Raw genomic sequence first — 21,844 nt, forward strand, 5'->3', positions numbered from 1 at the left:
ACAATGTTAACTTTAACACTTACATGTAGCTGTATGTTAAGTTTTCACTTTTAGTTTATAAACAATACAAATTCCAACTCAGTATAACACTGCATTAATTTTATAATTACACATCTATAGATATTAATCTCGGCTCATGTTAAGTGTAAAGTTAAAAAGCATTATTTGTTCACCAACTGTTGGTTTTAGCTCTACATGAAGTTTTTGTGTTTAGTCATAGATCAGTCAAACTTGGTTCATAGTTACACCTGTGGATGTTCATGTTGGAGCATGTTTAAAATAACCTTAAATAAAATTTAAAATGAATTTTCCTAATTTTAAATTATATTAGTTGTTTTAAAAATTACAAGATTAATAATAAATTTTACATTAAAAATTTAAAAAGAAAAAATTCACACTAAGCCAGTTTATCGTATTTGAGGCATAATTCTTACAGTTTTTTTTCACCAATATATTTTTGTTATTACTTTCTAATAATTCTTTTGACATTTCTTTTTATGCAAGTCTAATATATATTATGTCATTAACAGTACCGGTACTGACCACACCATGTTGGGCAAAGTTGTCTCCCCTTTGATTTAGTTCCAGGTTGGATTATTTTTCTTGTTTACATCAGTGAATGTCTGAAGAACACATAGAAGCCATTTACAGATGTGAAAATGTTCTTTTTACATAATTATGTGAACAATGAGTTTAGAATATCTATATTAAATAATTTACATTAAAAATTTCATTCCAATTTAACTGATCATTTTAATTATGACTTCATGGATAGCAAATATTAAGACTACTTACACTGTCACAGTTAATTCAACCTTCCAATAATTAATAATAATAATTAATTTATATTTCCAGAAAAATCTCGTAAGTATATTCCACTAGTTTTCATTTCTGTGACATTTGCAGGGATGCTTTACAAGCATTGGGACTGTGTATGTCAGACATTTTAAAACTTTCAAACCAACTTTATTCTCTCACTTCTTAAACCTTTTTTGTCTTTCTTGGCACAACTGCACAGGTTTGAATTTACTATAGTTATTTTGATGCTCGCAGCATACCAAACCAAATTTCCCCAAGATCCAAATCAACCATTCCCTCGTAAATGAGGAAACTAAAAATATTTTAGCACATTTAAAATTAATTCATTGTTTTATTAATTAAGAAACATTAAATTGGGACAATAAACAAAACCATGAAAACTATTGTCTTGAATATTAGGGTAGGACAATGTGCCATAGTGCTTAAATTTATATACATATGGATTCTATAATTAAAATATTTTCTTAAAATTTATGTTACTATTTTAGAATTTAATGTTATAGGTGAAAAATGTAACCATTAAAAATTATGAAATGGTCTCTGGAAAATCTTGAATTTATACCTATATGAACATGGTACAATAACAAAATGTACGGCATCTTGAAACTGATAAAATAAACTGGGCCCCTGGCTATTTCAATTGACTTTAAATTAATGTGATTTTTATTACTTGAAATATTGAAACCTGGAAACATCAGTTACTGAAGTTGCAAACTTTCTTGATTTTGTTGTAATGCAGGAATTTTGATTGACCCTTGATATGAAAATGCTGATTGTTGTTACATGTATGTATAGTCTTACATGTAGCATAGTCATCTTTGTCAACTTTACTTCACCTTTTTATACATTTGTTTCAATATATATGTACATGAAGTTCCATAACTAAATACATATATAGCTACAAATAAGGGGTGGGATGTAGCCCAGTGGTACAGTGTCTGCTTGATGCATGGTTGGTTTGGGATCAATTCCCGTTGGTGGGCCCATTGGGCTATTTCTCATTCCAGCCAGTGCACCACGACTGGTATATCAAAGGTCATGGTATGTACTATCCTGTCTGTGTGATAGTGCATATAAAAAGATCTCTTGCCACTAATGGAAAAATGTAGCGTGTTTCCTCTCTGAGACTCTATATGTCAGAATTACCAAATGGTTGACATCCAATAGCCGATGATTAATAAATCAATGTGCTCTAGCGGTGTCGTTCAACAAAGAAAGAAAAAAAGCTACAGATAAGTAATGTACATGTATTTCATTTGCATCTTATCCGTGAAAATATTTTTCATTATTGGATCACAATTTACTATAAAAGTTTTAAAACCTCACTTCACAATTCTAAAAGATAAAGTACTTAATTCTACTGCATAGATTTATCTGGAGACATGCAAAAGTCCAACACTGTATTGACTAAGTTAATATATACAAGTATATCAATTTCTATTAGACGAGGCCAGTTAGAACACTTTTACAATATGGATGGAATTTTTTATTATTATTATTATTATTGTTTTTTTACAGTAGTTATAAATGATGTAAAATATGAATACATGCTTTTAGGAATTAATATTTAATTTTCATTTTTACTGTCATATGCTTTTTAATATCTGTTTTGAATGTGTTTGTCTGTGTGGAATAAATAGATCTTCAACTGTTATTATGTTGGCGTAGATGTTGTTTGTTGATGTAAATATGTTATATGTGCTATTTTTTAATTTTGCACTGATTTTTGAACAATTAAATAGATAGTATATGTATATAACAGTGAAATATTTAAATATAGTCTGATTCAAGAGTAAAGCTAGGAATCCATGTCTAAGTGATACATAGTGTGTGATGTGTATTGGAACGATCACCGAGGATTTTGGGAATTAGCATATTACACAACATGCATCATGCATTGCATACATATGGAAGCACTTCAGTTGATTTCTATATAAACTGTTGTTTACGTTTACATGGATTCCTTGCTTAACGTGTGTATAGATTTCTGAATGCACAAGAATCTGCGTTTTTACTTTTCATTTTAGTCAGATATTCTGCTGTATTATTAGTTACGACATACTTATGTCATAGTTTTTTGTTGAAATAATTTTTATGGTTTCCATCACTCTTGACTTTTAAACCATTTTAATAACAAGAGTTGTGTCCCTTGATTTGTGCTTTGCAGCTGAGAGAAAATATAACAGATTATTGAAAAAGGGACCATTGACAATAAGCAGTCCTGAATCCCATATATACTATCTACTTCAGTAATATTCATTTTAATTTGATTTCTATTCTTGCATCATATTAAGGTTTAAGCGCCACAGTACTGAGCACACATCTTTAAGCTATATGTTTGTTTAGGAATCTGGTTACTTGTCAGTTGTTAGTGTTTAGTGAGAGAGAAGTCAGTATAGGAACCGTATGCTTCCCTATTAAGTCATTAAAAATAACTGGGTGAAAGCTGGTACTAGACTGCAAACCCATTACCTGCTAGCCCTAATTCCAATAGCATAACATTAAAGACTATGATTTGTGCTGTTCTGTTTATTGGAAAATGCACTTATAAAAGATCTTTTGTTACTTTTTCTTTGAAGTAGGTTTCCTCTTCATTCTTTAGACAAAGTATTGAAATCAGTTTAATAACTGTATGTTAGACAGCAAATAGCTATAATGTTAAATGTGCATGGGTGAGGTTAAACAGACATTCCTTTCCTTCCTGCCGGCCATATTTAAGCCTGCTTTCTGTATACGGGTATGAAACACATTGGCAGCAGATGCAGATCAATCAGATAGTATGGAAACCAGGTTTTACTGGTTTATTAGGTGAGGGATTCAACGTTTTGGTCAGCCTTTCTCCCAGAATATAATTTGAGGGTATGTAATAAAAACAAAACAGATTATAAGCACCAACTAGGTGGTTATGGGTTTGACATTTTTTGAACATGGATACTGCATTTCATGTTCTTTGACAAATTTTAAATAGCAGTTTTCTTAAATATTACAATCTTTCTAAAAATTAAATAAATGTATTTATTAATTTCCAAGATTTTAGGGTACATAATTTTACCCTTTGTACATTCTGGCAGAAACCCTTATAGTAAAGCGTCTACCTATTGGTAGTGGGATCAATCTCCCTTGTAGTGTGACCCATTGTTTTTCCCCATTCCAACCATCCATTATGGTGTGCTGTCCTAAAATGATCTGGAATGACATCACAAATGAATAACAATGTCATTCTTGTTTTTAAATAAAGTTTGGAATATTTAATGCAAGTGTTTTGTAAGACACTTTGTAGTGTTTACATGAAAGCAAAAGCAGGAATAAATAGAGATTATTACAAGAGCTTGTGTGTCGTATTGATTTTACGAGCAATACAAGAATGCTGACACAAGGTTCATAAAATAATAAATTCATACGCAAATGTAATAATTTCTTTATTATCTACATTATCCACAATTTTTTTTTACGAATAACAAGGACAAAATTATGTCATTTTGGTAAGAAATTACACATAGCTAAGACTGAAGATGCCGCATTATGTTATGACGTCACTTCCCAAAATGACGTCATTCGATGTGCACGTGAATTCATTATGACACATGTGTCTATCCCTGTCCCGAGTCAGACCCCGATCCTATCGGAGGCCAGACTTGGGATAGGCAGAAAGCCAAGTGGTATATGGAGACATTAAACCAGTTACTAAGCTAAACATAAGTCATACTGGTTGTATTTCCCTGGATATCTTAAACTATGTGGATAATAACACTTTTTACTCATTATAAGGAATACAATAAACTAGAGGTAAATCGTATAGCTCATAGTTAACATTTTTATTTAAGAGCTAAATAAATCTACATGTTTGTGACAGTAACTGGTTTCTTATCTTGATATTTGGACCACAGTGTGATTACCATGTGTTACAAGTATCGATATATGAAATAACCATTGATTATTGTCTGTTCAATGGTAATTAAACAAATAGTTTTTTCCTTAAATTGTAATTTTATTTAAAAACATTTTTGGTCTGTTAAGATTTGAATTTAATTAAATTTATGTTAAATTATGCTAGATTGTTTTTTTAGTTTTCTAGTCTTTTTCTTTCTTCTTTTTTTTTTTTTAAAGTAATTGTATTATGTATACATAGGGCCAAATTTATGAAGCCTGTTTTTCTTAAACACAGGTGTTTAATTAAGCATTAAAAATACATGTAGTTACATGCATGTAAGTCATAAGAAGGCTTTGGAAATTTGGCCCATACTGTTATTTCTTTTACATTCATCGGGGTATGAACAAAAACAAAATCATCCACAAACTGTGTGAATCAGAGAAGCTGTACTCACATAAAACTTCATATGTTATTTTGAATTATTTATGGACCATAAACAATAACGCTCAGTAAGACAACTAGCCCATATAAAATGATGTCATCAGATATGACGTTCAGGGCCCTATGGGCAACCTAGGGAGACACCACAGCATCGTAAAGGTCTAAAATTAACGAGCTACTCTCGATTCACTAATATCAAAACCTATATTAGCTCGGCTATTTACCTTTCGACCGACCGTTCAAAATTGCGCCAAATTCCCTAAATCAAAATTGCGCACCCTTTTCTCTGCTCCATTCAAATTCCATAGCACCACCACCACCCCCACCCGCCTGCTACCGATTTGATCGGGCTGCTGGTGCTCCCTTGCACCTGCCAGTGCAGGCGGTCGCTCCTCTCCCCTCCCCCCACCTTTCCTGTCATGGACGGAGGAGCCGGCTCTTGTGCCCACGACAGGCGTGCGCTACAACAGCTTGTTATGAATGTGCACGTAAAACCCTATGACTTGACATGACATATGACGTTCCCTGCCGACTTAATTTTTACATTCATCGAGAATTGAACAAACTCCGTCTGGACCAATGGGATGATGTTACATGGTAATGAATGTAATGGAACTTTAATTATCATGTGTTAAATGTATGATGATAATTAATTGTTACTTATTAGTACCCTACTGGTCCAGTTGCTTTCTTGCTTTTACAAAATAAAAAGGTGAGATATACTTAGGGTAATTTGTCTAATGGTAGACTGGACATGTAATCCCATGGAATTCTTGTTATACTGATAGGCAACAGTTTAGTAATAAAAGTTTGTCGAGTTTCATTGCTTTTAAAATATTTATCAAGAAAACATTAAAACTTCTTTAAAATTGGCTAATTCAAAACATAAAATCCTTATTTCAACTATACTAAAATTGACGACCCGTAAGTAAAATATTTACGTCAACTATCTCAAAATTAACAAAAATAAAATCCTTACTCAACTGTGTTAAAAATGTTACCCTGTTGTAACTTTCTTAAATTGGGCTAAATCCTTACAGAAAGATTATTAAAACTGACTAAACAAAAATCCTCACCCATTTTTTTTTTTTTTAAATTGGCTAAAATAAATACATGTATTCGTGCTCTTTCTCAACGTTTCTTAAAATTTGTTGTACCATAATAAAATCCATTGCAGGTTTCTTACTTCAGCAGAGTAAGTGTTATAAATCTATCACTCTGCTGATGAAGTTGAAGATTTGTGTGAATATCAATGCTCGTGTGTTTTATATGTACTTTATTAAAGACCTCAATCAAGTTGCCATGTATTGAAGCAGTAATTAAGACTTCACCGTTATTCACAACTGATTGAATGTCTCACCATGCATATTTAACCGTTAGCACCAGTCCCACCCTCTTGGGACTCAGCAATACCCGCCCCCATCGTTACGCACCCCAGGTGTCGTTATTTCAATTAGAACTCAACAAAGCTGTTTGGAGGTTTGTCTTCACACTCTGACAGTCTTTCCCCCCAGAGGGCACTCACCGAGCTACGAAAACCAGTCTTGCCCTGTGAGCCTCATTCTTACCTTTTTCAGCGAGGGGCTTTCAGTGTGCTCATTGATGTCTCCAGCTAGTACATGGAGTGCTTTTTCTGCAAAAGGTTATCAGTATTTTAGAGAAAGCGGCTCGCATGGGGAAAGCGTATATGCATTAGAGTCTCCCAGCTCTTGCGGACTGACAGGAAAGTTAATTTAATTACAGCTGAAAATGGAAGAGAGCCGCGGCTATTTGTCATTGCGTGTTTGCGATGACTTGGTTGACGCCAGATGGCATGTTAGTCTCACGTAATGCACCGGTTTTTCGAGAGGCGCTATTTTCTTGCCATAGGCCTAATGGCAGTGGCCCTCGCCGCACAATAGCTCCGTCCCGAAATGATCGCTGGAATTACCGCGTCGCAGAGAGAGCCTCTTCAGCGTTAGAGTCTCCATTAGACGTAATGAGGCGCGATGAGTTGATCTGAGTCAAGTCGCAGTCTCACTCCGTGTATGTTTGTGTTAACAAATTAGCGGTCGTCTTAATGAACTTGGTGTGTGCCTTTCGAAAGGTGGCCAGAAACGTGTAGCAATTCATGTTTATATTACTGATTTAATAACTCTGTAAATTAAGTCTCATTGCTAGATTCACGAATCACCATACTCCGATAGCATATGGGTTTTCACAAAATTAATAATGACCCGTGAATTGCTAATTATATTGTTTAATTTATTTGTTACTTTGGTGCAAAAAAATGTGTAGCAATTCATGTTTATATTACAAATTTAATAATACTATAAATTAAATCTCACTGCGAGATTCACGAATTGGCATACTCCGATAGCATATGAGTTTTTATAAAATTAATAATGTCCCATGAATTGCTAATTATTGTTTAATTTATTTGTTACTTTGGTGCCCAGAAATGTATAATTAATGTTTATATTTCTGATTTGATTATGATATTAATTAAAATCATTACAACATTCACAAATGTCCATACTTCAATATCGAATGAGTTTGTACAAGAATATTGCCATGATCCTGTAAATTACTAGCACTAATTAAATTGTTAAGTTTATGGTTACTTTGCCAGATAGGTGCCAAAAGTGTGTAACAAATTTAAAATATTATTAATTGCTGCATTCAAGAATGTCCATACTTCATGGCATATGAGTTTGCATTGTAGTTAAATTAACTACATAATATTACCATGTCAATTATTAATTAAACTGTTTAAATGAGTAGTTATCTTATAATAAAAAACAGTTTGTGTTTATATCACAAATTTAATAATAGCATTAATTAAACTCAGTAGGGCCTACATCATTCAGAAATATGTATTCTTTGATAGCATATGGGTTTACACACACACAAAATATCATTAATAGTTTTAACTCTTAACAATTTACTACTTTATTATGAAAACAGGCCATCACATCTTTGTTATTGAGGAAAGAAGTTTTTTCAAGGACACTATAAGTGATGGCTTTTAGGTTATCAAAAAGGAAGCCCATGACTATTGTATAAACCCTAAAATAAGTGTGTCATTGTTGATGGAATTTGGGTGGTGTTTATGCATACAAATTCCCTTTTATTATACTGTTTTAACAAAAATAGCAATATAAAATGCACTACTTTAGTTCAAAACTTTATACCTTTCAAAAATATTATTTTGGATATTTTTCAATAGCCATTTTTTTTTGTTATAGTTACTGTAGCAATATTTTAATCAGTGCAAACAGTTACAAATGAAAATTATTTCATATTCATATTTGGTATTTCATAATCATTATTTGGTAATGAACAAGTCTGTAATAAGTTATGTTTTGATTGTATTTTATTTTTATTAAACATATATGAACCTGTCTATATATGGTACATTTGTTGTTGGTTTGAAAAGCATGCTGTTTTTGTTTTGGTGTCATATATGCTATGAACTGTTGTTGTTAGTAATGCCAGCTTTAAATGACATACATGTTTTCTTAATCCACCATTTACAGAAATTTTTTAAATTATCTATATGTTGAAAAGAAGAAGAAAACAGTATTCTTAAATAGCCTTATCTGCAGTCACTAGTCTGTCACAGAAAATGTATTACCGGTATTTGGCATTTCAATAGGATCTTATCCTAGGCTCATACTACCAACTGCCAGCACAAAGTTGGCCAACTTTCTGTTCAGACGACTTCTATGGCTGTCCAGTTGCTGGTCTGACCATTCTTATAACTCCATTCTCGTCATATAACCTATTAGTTGTTAATCTGAGTACAACCATCTAAGTCGGGGAGTTGGGGGAATTACAACACAACCGTTGAGTTGGCCAACTTCGACATGACAGTTGACAGTCTGAGCCAAGCATTACAGTTGCTAGAGCACTTGGCTGTGATGCTTGGATTGTAGGGTTCATCATCCTTGGTGAACATTCTCTGACTGGGAGTTTTCCTGTTCCATCCAGTGTCCCACAACAACTGGTATATCAACGGATGTAGTATGTGCTGTCCTGTCTGTGGGAAAGTGCATATATAAAAGATCCCATGCTTCTAATGAAAAAAATGTAGCAGGTCTCTAAAGACTACATGTCAGAATTATTAAATGTCTGATCCTATAGCTGGTGATTAATAAATCAGCGTGCTCTAGTAGTGTCATTAAACAAAATGGCTGCTCTAGTAGTGTTGTTAAAGAAAACAGCCATCAACGTTATTGCTTCATTGCTCAAAAGATACTTTAGGACTGTTTAGTGGCATAATGTTGTTTTTCTTTGTTTGTTTTATTTATTATTATTATTATTTTTTAATGACAACTAAGTTTTTAAGTGTTTGAAGGCAGATGACCATACATGTGTCTGTAGATTGCAAAAACACAAGTTTACTAAACATATTGTCCTGAGTGTGCAAAAATACAAGTTTAATAAATATATTGTCCTGAGTGAGCTGCCATTGTATCAAGTTTCTGAATAATGAAGCCTTTTTATGAACTAAAATTATTACATTTAAAATATATTTTCTTGTTAAAAAATTCAGTGGTTTTCTGATCATTCTAGTATTTGTAGTAACTGAAACCAGATTTAACTTCCAATAATTTTGTGTGTAGAAAGAACCTATTAGGATATAAAATGAACGTGTAGCTAATACAAACATTATGACTATTCTAAACACACTGGTATTGAATATACAGATGCTGATATACTAAACAAGAAAATATGTCTTTCATTTGTAACTGCAGTGATTTGAAAACATCTTAACAATAATGGCAACAAATTCAAGACAATTTCTTTTAGTATGTAGTTATTTGATACTTGCTTAAATTAGTAAACAGTATGTTATTGGATTGGAAAGTAAGACCATCAGCTTTGACTTTGTGGCATAAACAAGAAATTGTCTACTACTGTATTAGTGTTCAAAATAAGCACTTGTCCGTTTGTCCTGACAAGTAAAAATCTGCTTGGACAAGCAAAATGTACCTCAGTGGTTGTCCAGTGGACAAGTGAAAATGTTCAATGTAGTTTAATTTTGAGCAATCAAAAATACACTCCTTGTACTTGCATAAAACAAAAGATTTATTTGGACAAGTGAAAATATTGCAGGATAAGTAGATTTCTCAATGTACTTGTCGGGTGGACAAATAAAAAATTCTGCTTATTTCTATCGCTGCTGTATGTGGTGTCAGTCTGTGGTATGTTGGTTGTATTGCATGCTACTGGTGGTAGCGCTGTGCTTGGCTGGTCTGGTTGTCCATGGCATCTCTCTTTCATTTATATTTTTTTCATCTGGCATGTTTCAATCTCTGTCTTGGGTCCTGAAAGCATATGTTTATTTTAAGCCTTGTTTTTAAACACTCATTAGTTTTGTTGAAAGGTTTCTACCATAGGCAAAATTCTCATATATGGCAATTGTGAGCCTGTAGGTAGGCAAAATACTCATGTATGGCAATTGTGAGCCTGTAGGAAGGCAAAATTCTCATGTATGGCAATTATGAGCCTGTAGGAAGGCAAAATTCTCACCTGTGGCAATTGTAAGCCTGCCTACAGCAACAGTAAACAAAACAGTAACTTTTGCAACAAACAATCACAAAATTAAAAGCCAAAAATTATATCTTTATTCAATGGCAATCATTTTTATCCTGCAACAAAATGCTGCCATCGATATATTATAAAGCCCGTGATCTTTGGCAATTCTATTACAGTGATGACAGTTGCTGTCTATGTAGCTAGTAAGTTTGAGCCCAGTGTTAAGATCTAAATACCCGGTACATGTAGAATTGAATAATAAACATATCACAGGAAGAAAACAAAAGTTAATAATCTACAGGTTTTCTATACTGGATACTGCAGCTTTATGATGTCTGTTTATAGTGTAGTGGCGTTCCAATGATGGATTATAATAAACAAATTGATCGGTTTGGCTCTACCGATATGATGATCAGTGATAAAAATCCATAATCGATTGTGTAGGGAAATGTCCACTGTAATTGTTTCTCCTGTTAGATGATGGAATTAATGTAAATATGTTGGGTTTGACGTTTGTTTTCATGTGTACCGTACACAAAGAAAAAAGGTATTAAATAGTTATTAAAGGTAAAATTAACCATTTTATCAGTTTGTACATGGTTCTTATAATTCAAATACCTTTTAAGTTCATATAAATTCTAATCAAGTTTGCTACCGAAAGTTGATTGGTTTTGTGCTAACCGATTATAACTGATAATAATCGATGATGAAATCCATCCGATGTCCAACACTATTATAGTGGCCAATCTTTGGAATGGAAGTCATCCTACATTCAGAAGTAGGATAGAGGGACAGAACAGAACAGAACAGATCTTTATTTCACTCAAGGCCACCAACAGGTAGCATCAGATAATTGTATACATATAATAAATAAATGTATATACACATATGTCAAGATCGTAAGAGTCATCTTTATAGTATATATACAAACATAAATAGATACACATTTAAAAAAAATCAATAACAGAAAATCAAGCAAAATTAAATAAGTTTTTAGGAGGAAAAGTTGCTATTTATAATGTTAATAAATTCAGTCTTAACACTACTGACACATTGACAAAATAGAGGGCAGTGCTACAGGCAAAAATTGGATGAAGTAAAAACAAATGAAGTGGCAGTCCTCTGGAGACAAAGTTACTGACGTTGATTCATGACCACAGTCACAAAAGTTTCAAAATATCCTTTAGACTTCTTCTGCAGAAATATGATTTTAAATGTATTACTGTTTTTTTTGTCCAGATTGACTGGATTTGGTCTTGGTTTTTATGTGTCCTGGAAATCCTCTAATGTCCTTGAATTATGTGATTTTAAAATCCAGGCATGGAATGTCCTGGAAAAAGCATTAAATTTTATTGTATCCTGGAAATTTAGGCAAAATATTTGGTGGTTTATTTTTTTCGTATCTTTACTTTTACTTTTGTTGTTCTCATAACCTGTCTAAATTCAGACAACAATATTTTATATAAAAAAAAACATTCATTGATTGAACATTTCATGTCCTGGAAAAATTAAGAAATGTCCTGGAAATGTCCTTGAATTTTGTGTTTTCCAGTGTAAGAAGCCTGTTGGTGCAGTTAAAACCTGTCATGATATGATTCCTCTAGATGCTCATTTCCACTTTTTCAGAGGGCAGTGAGACACCGCCCAAGCCTGAAGATGTGAAAATATTTACTGACGACGAAATCGCAAATATAGTTGACGTAGTTCTGAAGGAGAATGACCAATCCCAAGACGGCTACATTACGTATCACGAGTTCAAGCAGGCACAGAACAAAGAGCGCTCACAGGCGAATACGGAGGCGCCTGTCGTGTAAACTGTAGTCAAAGAAAAATAACATTAGGTCTCATCTTGTCATTATAGGTTATTGTTATGACATACATAGGGTAAAAGCTGTCGATCTCCAAATACAAATTGAAATATTTTTTTAGTAAAGCATTTAATAACATGCTATAGCATGTTAAATAAACGTTAAGCCTAATTGTTATACTGCACATGTAGGGTAATAACTGTCAGTCTCCTAATACAAATTGAATATTTTGTTTTACAGTCGTATTTCATTTTTAAAATGTGTCAACAAGCTAAGTAAGGAATTAAATAATATGTTATAGCATGTTAAATAAACCGTTAAGCCTCATTTTTATACTGTACATCATACATGGGGTAAAAGCTATTGATCACCAAATATAAATTGAAATATTTTGCAGTAATATTTCAGTAAAAAATGTGCCAACAAGCTACGTCAAGAATGACACAATATGTTATCGCATGTTAAAGAAAACTTTAGTTTGTTTCCTTCTATTTTGGATAAAATGAATTTGGTTACACATTTGCTGACAAAATTCAACAAGCTGCTAGCTACTACTCTGTGCTTGTTTCTGGCATGAGTGCGAGTGCGAATAATTTTTACATGCTCATATACCACTAGGGTTTCAAGCATGTCCGTCCCGGGGCTTGTCTCTGGATAGCCAGTGACTTGCTCCGGAACAGAAAAAATTAAGGGGACAATTTTGAAATTTACATCCAAAAATTAAAATTAATAGTGGGCCTTTAAAATTTTTATGCGCATCTCTAATTAATATAATTAATAAAAAAAAGTTCTACTCGGTAAATTTGGTCGCTAGACTATGTCTTTCTACCCAGTGGGAGTTCCTTATTTCAGTCCAGATTTAAGTCTGTGTTTCTCTGCTATACTGAATCAGTGAAACCTACACAAATATTTAAACTATGTTTGTAAGTAGCAAGAAACCGGCTTCTCTTTAGAATTAAGAGCAGTAAGCCTACTTACATGTTATGTAATATTTTTACGTACATTTGTGTACATACAGGTACTTATTTTTCTTCATACATGATGTATTTTAAAATGTACTTCTACCAAAGATTATCTATTAAAAGCAGAACTCCAGTATACAAGGTTTAAATTTAATTAAACTGAGCAATTACATTTGATTAAAAAAAAATTGTTATTATAAATATGACTTTTTATTTGACAATAACTGTGCTTTAACAAGAACATAAATTCATCACAAATAGCCTTACTAATTGATTTTGTTTACTAAATAAATGGTATATGCTTAAATAAGCAAATTTAAAAATAAGTTTTATTTGTTACTTTTAGTGAAAATATTTTTTTATATAAAACTAATAAGGAACGACAGGTATCCATAGTTTTTACAATATAATACTGCATATGATGAGAGTCCACCGATTATTTAATTTTAGATATATTTAGAAAGTGTTATTACCATTTAGCAATGACTTCAAGTAATTTATTTTAATCAGTACTAATGAAAACTCAGATGTTTTTGTTTTTTAAAATTTGGTTATTAACTAAAACAGTTTTATTTTATTAACAACTCATCGTACTTATGTTGCTTTAGTTTTTATTTTCTATGTTTTAAAAAATTGTTATATTTCTGATGTACTATCAAAGGTACTATTATATTATTAGTCTAGACTAAGGGCTGTCCCACAATTGATCCTATGTGGGGGGGGGGGGGGAGAGAGAAAAGCATCATGATAATTTTATGTCTGTCACATTTTCTTCTACATGATCCGTGTTATAAATAAAATGTTAGTTTGTGGGTCATGGTTATATGACAAAATTGTTTACCATGTATCATTGACACCCCCCCCCCCCCCCCCCCCAAAACCCCTGTGATTAATTCTTGAACAGCCCTAAGTTTGTTTTCTGACAATATATGAATGTCTTCCAAATATTCCTGGAATTAAATATTGGGAAGTTTTAATATCGTACTCTGTCTCAACTTAGGTTATATTTTTCTTCTTTTTCACCTTTGGTTTGTTAATATGTGACTCATGAATTTTACATGTGTTGTATTACGTCTGTATGGTATGTGTATTATGGTAGTCATTGTTGTTATATAGTTCCAAGGATACCATGACTTTAATTACAGGTTTGGGTCCAGGGAGTTGTTACGGATATCTAACCCCCCCCCCCCCCCCATCATGTATAATTTATATACACTGACAGTGTTTCTGCCAGAAAGAAAATTTTGGGTATGGTGTTATGGAATTGAATGCAAACAGTCAACAGAGGGTATGGGGAGGGGGGGGGGGGGGGGGGCTCCCTCAGAATGAAAATAGATTAAGTTTAGGGTTAGGGTTAAGAAAAGTATACAGTAATGTTGCTATACCCATTTCACCCTCTTGCAGAAACCCTGACTGACTAAATATATTTATTACATGACTATAGTCTGCATTGAATAAATCATATACATGGGTAACATTTTGTTTTCTGGTCAATTGACAGTTGATTAATAACTACTTTTTAATGTTATAAAATTGTGTAATGATGTCTAAAATTTGCATCATGAATCGCGATGCAATGCTGAAATTAATGTTCCCTGATGCAGTCATGCAGAAATTAAAAAATAGAAAAAGTACATCCAATGTATTGGAAACTTTGACCTAAGCATTCGGCTTGCAAAATCCCAAATTTAAAACTGCATAGTATAATATACAGTGAAACTTCTACTTCGATGTTGAAGGGACTAAGCCAACACAAAACCGGTAGTGAAAATTATGCCTTGGGACAATATCTCAACCGTATTAAGATATTCTGTGCAGAGGTTGATATAACGACATTGGTCAATATATATACAGTATGGTACTTTGTCCTGTTCACCAGCCTTGGTGGCGTAATGGTTAAGCCATCAGACTTAAGGCTGGTAGGTACTGGGTTCACACCCTGGTACTGGCTCCCACCTAGAGCGAGTTTAATGACTCAGTGGGTTGTTCCACAATTTTTCATATGGAGGTTTTGATTTTCCCACCCAGAGCAAGTTTAACGACACAAAGGACTTTGATCATATGAGGGGAGGACTTACGGCTTAAGAGGGAGTTTTACGACTCAGTGGATAGGTGTAAGGCCAGTACACTGACTTCTATCTCACTGTCTACTAACAACTAACCGCTAACCCTCTGTCCTGGACAGACACAGCTCAGATAGCTGATGTGTGTGCCCAGGACAGCATGCTTGAACCTTAATTGGATATAAGCATGGCAATACGGTGAAATGAATGAATGAATGTCCTGTTCATTATTATGAATGTTATGATACATGCATATACATTTATGAAAACCAAAGGTTCTAAATGTGCAATACATTTTAGGTACCAGTAACGAAAGTTTATTATGAATACTTAGATATTCTAAAGTAATTGTCCATAATTGAATTGATAAAAAAAAGGAAGATTTTGTTAATGTAGAATAGAAGAACGTGATCATGCTTGACTTATATTAGCTGCATTTTAAATATTAATGTGGATCAGTATCAGCTGTTTCCAACCTTCTAATGAATATTTATGTTCTTGAGGTTCGTCTTTAATTAATTAATATTCTATTTAAAATTGTTGATTTTTATAACAAATAGGAGACTTACTTGTACATACATATATTACAATTTGTCAGAAGTGATTGAAAATGTTAAATACTAGTACTAAGTATTCTGAAATAAGCTATCTGCATAAAACTTACACCTGCTAGATCTGATAGAGAAAACAGTACTGGGTTGATTCATAATTAATGCAAATGATGTGTTATAATTATTATTTTAGTTTCCACACTTAGTTTCATCGAAACATTTATGTATTATATAAGCTGTATAATACTGATATGCATTTCCTTAAAGTTTTTATTTTACATTTACTCCAGTTTATTGTATCTTTAAACCAACTTACATTCCTCTTTTTGATATTTCACATTCCACTAAAGTTTATATGTGTTGTATGCTATTGTGCTCTGTTTTGACTTACACATTTTATTACTTTATTGAAAACCATATGGTTTATGGTGCAAGTTGTTGTTATTTTATATAGCGAAAAACCTCTTGTAGAGGGAATCTTTTATGACAACAACCTGTCTGTAAAGGACACTCAGGTTTGTTCTTTGTACTCAAGTACATTTACTTCTGTATAATGGGCACCTGCTAATACAGATCATATTTAATAGGATTTTTATGTGACCTTTATAGACAGGGTTGACCAGAGATGAAAATTAAATGTTTTTAAAATTCCAGATTTAAAAAAAAGTTAAAGATTGTTTTGTTTAGTGATACCAGTAGAGCACATTCATTAATTAATCATAGGCTGATTCACAATCAGTTCTGGATCGATCCCTGTCAATGGGTCCATTGGTCTATTTTTCATTCCAGCCAGTGCACCACAACTGGTATATCAAAGGCTGTGGTATGTATTCTGGTTGTTGGATGGTGCAAATAAAAGATCTCTTGCTACTAATGAAAAAATGTAGCGGGTTTCCTCGAAGACTATGTATCAGAATGACTAAATATTTGACATCCAAATGCTGATAATTATAAATCAATCTGTTCTAGTGGTGTCATTAAATAAAACAAACATCTTCTACTGACTGGGCTAACCTCCAGATGTTAACACTTATCTGAAAACTTTTCTTGTGCTTTGATGAAAAGCTCATTGTAATCCCTACCCCAACGTTTCAAGACCCGTCAAACCTTTCTGGATTTTTGATCCATCATTATTTTCATCTCTGGTCGACTAGAAGTTAAATCTAGTCAGTACTTTGTTTTTATATTATTTTATTTTATTTATTTTATACTGATTTTGCTATCATTTAGCACAGTTTTCATAAATTTGTAGTTTTTAGTGCAGACTAAACCTTTAGTGAAACAAAATAAGAAACTCAAAATCATGTGATGCATGTTGATGATATGGTCTACAAAAACAATAGCTTCAGCCAGTAGTTTTGGGACATTATTCTCAAGGCTCAACAATTTCAGAGAGTAAGTCATTTGCAACTCAAAATATGCTTTCTAATAATCGGGTTCATGAGCAGCTTTTGCTTTCCATCTTAAAGTATTATACATCTATAGAATTTATCTCAATATCTGTATTCTACTACTGCTTTTTAATTTCTAGCTTTTACTTCATGATTAAACTGAGAAGCAGCAAAAGCATTTAAAAGGTCACATGTTATCAAATAAGGACCTAAATTAGAGTGTCCATGTGATCCACCTTGAGACCAGTATGGTAAAAATGTTTTTAGTTTTTTTGTTTTTTGTTGCCAATATTGACATAAAATTATGATTTAGGATGCTGAAGTATGAAAAATGTTAATGTTACAAGAGACATAGTAAGGAACCACAACCCCTACTGAGAAAAATTCCTCCGTATGAATAACAGGGACAAAAGATTTGAAGCCTTTGATTATGTTGCATTCGTTTTCTTCCTAAAATACAAATATTTTCACATTTATATCATTGTGTATATTCTTTGTAATCAGAGTAAATGTCTTCCGTACTTTTTGTATCCTGTTGTTAGACCATCATTAAAGGCATAGTACCACAGATTACAAAGTTTTGTTTTTGTCACATTACTGGATAATGATACTATACATACCACTGCACTGCCCAATATGTTTTCAGTGATTCACAGCAGAGGATATTTTATTTACGTACTAAACCATTTCATATGACTTGAAATGTACAGTGCTATTTATAATAAGTTGTTTTGCAAATATTTTAAATGGATCACAGTTGTTTTTCTCATATACGGCTACATATTGTAGCTGTAATTCAGGTTTGAACTGAAATATTCTAGGTTTTACAGTATCAAATGTTTTCATCTACATGTATTACATCATTGTACCTTTAACTTACACATTACTTAAAAACTTTCTTTTATTAAATTGTACATTTTGGCAAATCCAACATATTTCTGCTCATTCTGTTTTTTGTAATGGCTCAAAATGCATTTTATACAAAACAGCAAAGGTACATACCATTAAAACTAGGGTCAGTGAATTTAAAAGTAATTTGAGATAAATGTAAATGTATATACATGTCACGTGTATTTTAAGGTAATACATGTATTTTGTTGGGACATTTAGTAAGACAACTGTCTGTGCTACTTTGCCTTTAAATTGTTATTTTTAGTTGAGTTTTATTTCAAATAAAGTGCACTGGTATTGAGGTGTTTTTTCATTCCCAAAACATGGTGATGGTGTGTTTAAACTTACACTGTAGTATGGTTTTGTTTTAGAACATGTTTATTTTTCTTTATACATGTGTTAAAATGTTTATCTGGTCATACACTTATGATAATTATATTAAATCAAAATTAGAGATATTTGTCATGTCTTCTTATGGTGCATTAACCTAAATTACATTCATTTAGTCAACCAGTGATGTCATTGGGGATGTGGTAAATTGGTAAAGAAACAGTTCCCCATACAATCAAACTACATGTACATTCACTTCATCACACTAAACAAAATTTATTGTATCTTTAAGAAATTACCTTCTCTGGGCCCCATTTTACAAAGTGATTTTAGCACTAAGATCACCTGAAGTGCATAGCTACCTTAAGCACTTAATGTTATCTCAGCACTGAAATCACTTCATAAAATGGGGCCCTGTGCATTCTAGAGGGAATACCTGGTAGATGAAAAAGACAACTGGTTTTCTGGTTTTGAATTACATGTAGTAGTTGCAGAGATTGAAAACCACCATTTAGCATATATATAAAGCTTCATCTTCTGGACAGGCATTTGCAAGTATATAGTCCCATGCTAGTATTTTATTTATACCAGTCTCATTCTAGTCAGATTCTTTAGTGACAAACTAGTAACCTTATGTAGTTCCACACATTTGCAGTTATGTAGTCCCATGCTAGTATTTCATTTATAGTAGTCTCATTCTTGTCAGTTTCTTTAGTCCAATACTAGTAATCTTATGTAGTCCCATGTATCACTTAGAAGTGTTGCATAGTTCCATGCCATAGTAGAAATAACCTAGTCATGGTAGCAGCTAGCCTAAAATATTGAGTTTGTTATTTTGGTCAGCAATAAAAGAAAATTTGTTTAAATTGGCAGGCACATAATCTGCAGAGGCTAGGCTACACCTAACATTTTGAAAATGTAACACCGTTTTGGTGCAGTCTAGCATATTTATGAGCTCATGGAATATCCCAAAAGTGTAATAGCACTCTAATAATAACAGGGTCTTACCCATTTAGATGACTTGGGCTTCTGAAATCCCCACCTCACCCCCACCCCCACCTGCTAGTTGCAACCATGGTGGCAGCACCATGTTTTTTTATGACTATAGGCATGGTAGTAAATGAATATGGGACTATTGAATTTTAAATGCCTGTCTGCTGGATGTTTTTTGATGTTCCAGAATTGATCACATGTTACGAGGAGGTGCTAAAGGCATTATCAATGTTATTAATTGTTGTAGGGCAATGACTCCAGTATTTGACCACTTAGGAAAGAATGTTTTTGTCTTATTGGTATTTGCCAATATTTATCTTCCTTCATACAGACTTACTGGCAATGTTATTCCTAAAATAGATCCAAGTTTTGTTTAAGGATTATACCCCAATAAGAGTAGGTTTGAGTGCTGCACTGAACTATACGGTTCAAAGAAAAAAGTTTGTTTTCTTTAACAACACCACTAGAGCACATTGATTATTTAATCACCTGCTATTGGATGTCAAATGTTTTATACTTCTGTCTCTTAGTCATCAGAATCAACCTGCTAGATTTTTCGATTAGCAGCAAGTGATCTTTTGGAAAAAAGAATGTTTACCCTGTTGCCCATGTTAAATAAATGTAAATGAGTATGGAAACTGATTAAGTACACTGGTCAAATACTGGGGCCAGTGCCTTACAGGTTAGTGGTTTATAAAACCATTACCTGCTGCTCCCTGCCCTTTATGTGATCAGTTCTGGAAACAGCCAGTACACTGGCCACAATGAAATGTGTTTGTCCCCCAATGACTTGTATCCTGACTACATGTAATTTACTGGATACACTGGTTCTGTTTTGTTGTGTCTGTTTTGCTTTGGTTTCAAAGTTAGTGCTGCCAAATTTGAATCTGGAAATAAATATTTACACAGTGTATTCATTTGTAGGTTGTGTTTCTAAGTTTTAGTGTGGAACGATATCCTCAGAAACAAGGGTTCCTAAGTATGTATACATGTGCATGCTTTAAATTTAGCCTAAACATCAATGGGGCCAATCTAGGGTCTACCATAAAAAAGTGGAGTCAAAATATTGCATTTAAATTACTATAAATTATCTTAGTGAATAAGAAATATAGAAAAGTTAGGGGGCACAGTATAATATATGCGGGCAACCAGTCATCCATCATTACATACAAGCTCTGCTATAGTTGATTCAAACTCCAAACCTGTAACTTTAACCTCATGATGATTATGATGACATTGATGACAACAATGATAATGATAGTGTCTATATATAAAACCAAGACTTTAGCATCATGTTTGGGACCTATAATTTAATTGTTTGTCCTGGATGTTAAGTTAAAGATCAAATGTACTTCCACCACAAGGGCTACTTTTGCCACTTTTCAGGAAGAACTGTGTATTATGTATATACTTCTCCCACGGACACAATAACATAAACCACGACCACTGATATATCAGTCAAGAAGAACTTTGGTGGTTGTAGCTATCCCATCTCTGTGTATGTGTGTGTGTGTGTGTGTGTGTGTGTCTCTCTCTCTCTCTCTCTCTCTCTCTCTCTCTCTCTCTCTCTCTCTCTCTCTCTCTCTCTCTCTCTCTCTCTCTCTCTCTCTCTCTATCTATATATATATATATATATATATATATATATATATCTTCTTTCTCTATCTGGGGGCAAGACGTAGCCCAGTGGTAAAGTGCTCGCTTTATGCATGGTCAGTTTGGGATCGATCCCTGTCGGTGGTCCCATTTGGCTCTTTCTCGCTTCAGCCAGTGCACCACGACTGGTACATCAAAGACTGTGGTATGTGCTATCCTGTCTATGGGATGGTGCATATAAAAGATCCCTTGCTGCTAATCGAAAAGAGTAGCCCATGAAGTGGTGACAGCAGGTTTCCTCCCTCAATATTTGTGTGGTCATTAACCATATGTCTGACGCTATATAACCGTATAACTGTTGAGTGCGTCGTTAAATAATTCATTACCATTACCATTCTCTGTCTATCCAGTGATCTCTCAATTCCAAACAAGTATCTAAATAACCTTATGTTAGCCACAGTTTAATATGTGCTGAGTCGCATTAAAGGGACATTCCCGAGTTTGCTGCATTGTAAGATGATTCCAACTAATAAAATATTTCTACGATTAAACTTGCATATTAAATATATTTTCTTGTTTAGAATATCAGTGTTTGTATATTCAAT

General features: G+C 33.2%; 1 protein-coding gene across 5 annotated transcripts in view; it reads left to right on the top strand.

Moving 5' to 3' along the window:
• LOC121369644 (multiple coagulation factor deficiency protein 2 homolog) overlaps positions 1 to 21,844 on the top strand; it is a 40,297-nt gene that overhangs the window by 11,637 nt on the left and 6,816 nt on the right. For 2 of the 5 annotated variants that reach the window (XM_041494681.1, XM_041494682.1), the window contains exon 4: positions 856 to 864. The exons of 1 other annotated variant lie outside the window; for it this stretch is intronic. In XM_041494681.1, coding sequence (XP_041350615.1) covers positions 856 to 864 — 9 coding nt within the window. Of the gene's footprint in view, positions 1 to 855; positions 865 to 12,280; positions 13,161 to 21,844 lie in introns of those variants that run through there. 2 more of the 5 variants (XM_041494684.1, XM_041494686.1) reach the window with 2 other exon arrangements.

This window comes from Gigantopelta aegis, chromosome 4 (assembly GCF_016097555.1).
Source record: "Gigantopelta aegis isolate Gae_Host chromosome 4, Gae_host_genome, whole genome shotgun sequence".
In the NCBI taxonomy this organism is placed as follows: domain Eukaryota; kingdom Metazoa; phylum Mollusca; class Gastropoda; order Neomphalida; family Peltospiridae; genus Gigantopelta; species Gigantopelta aegis.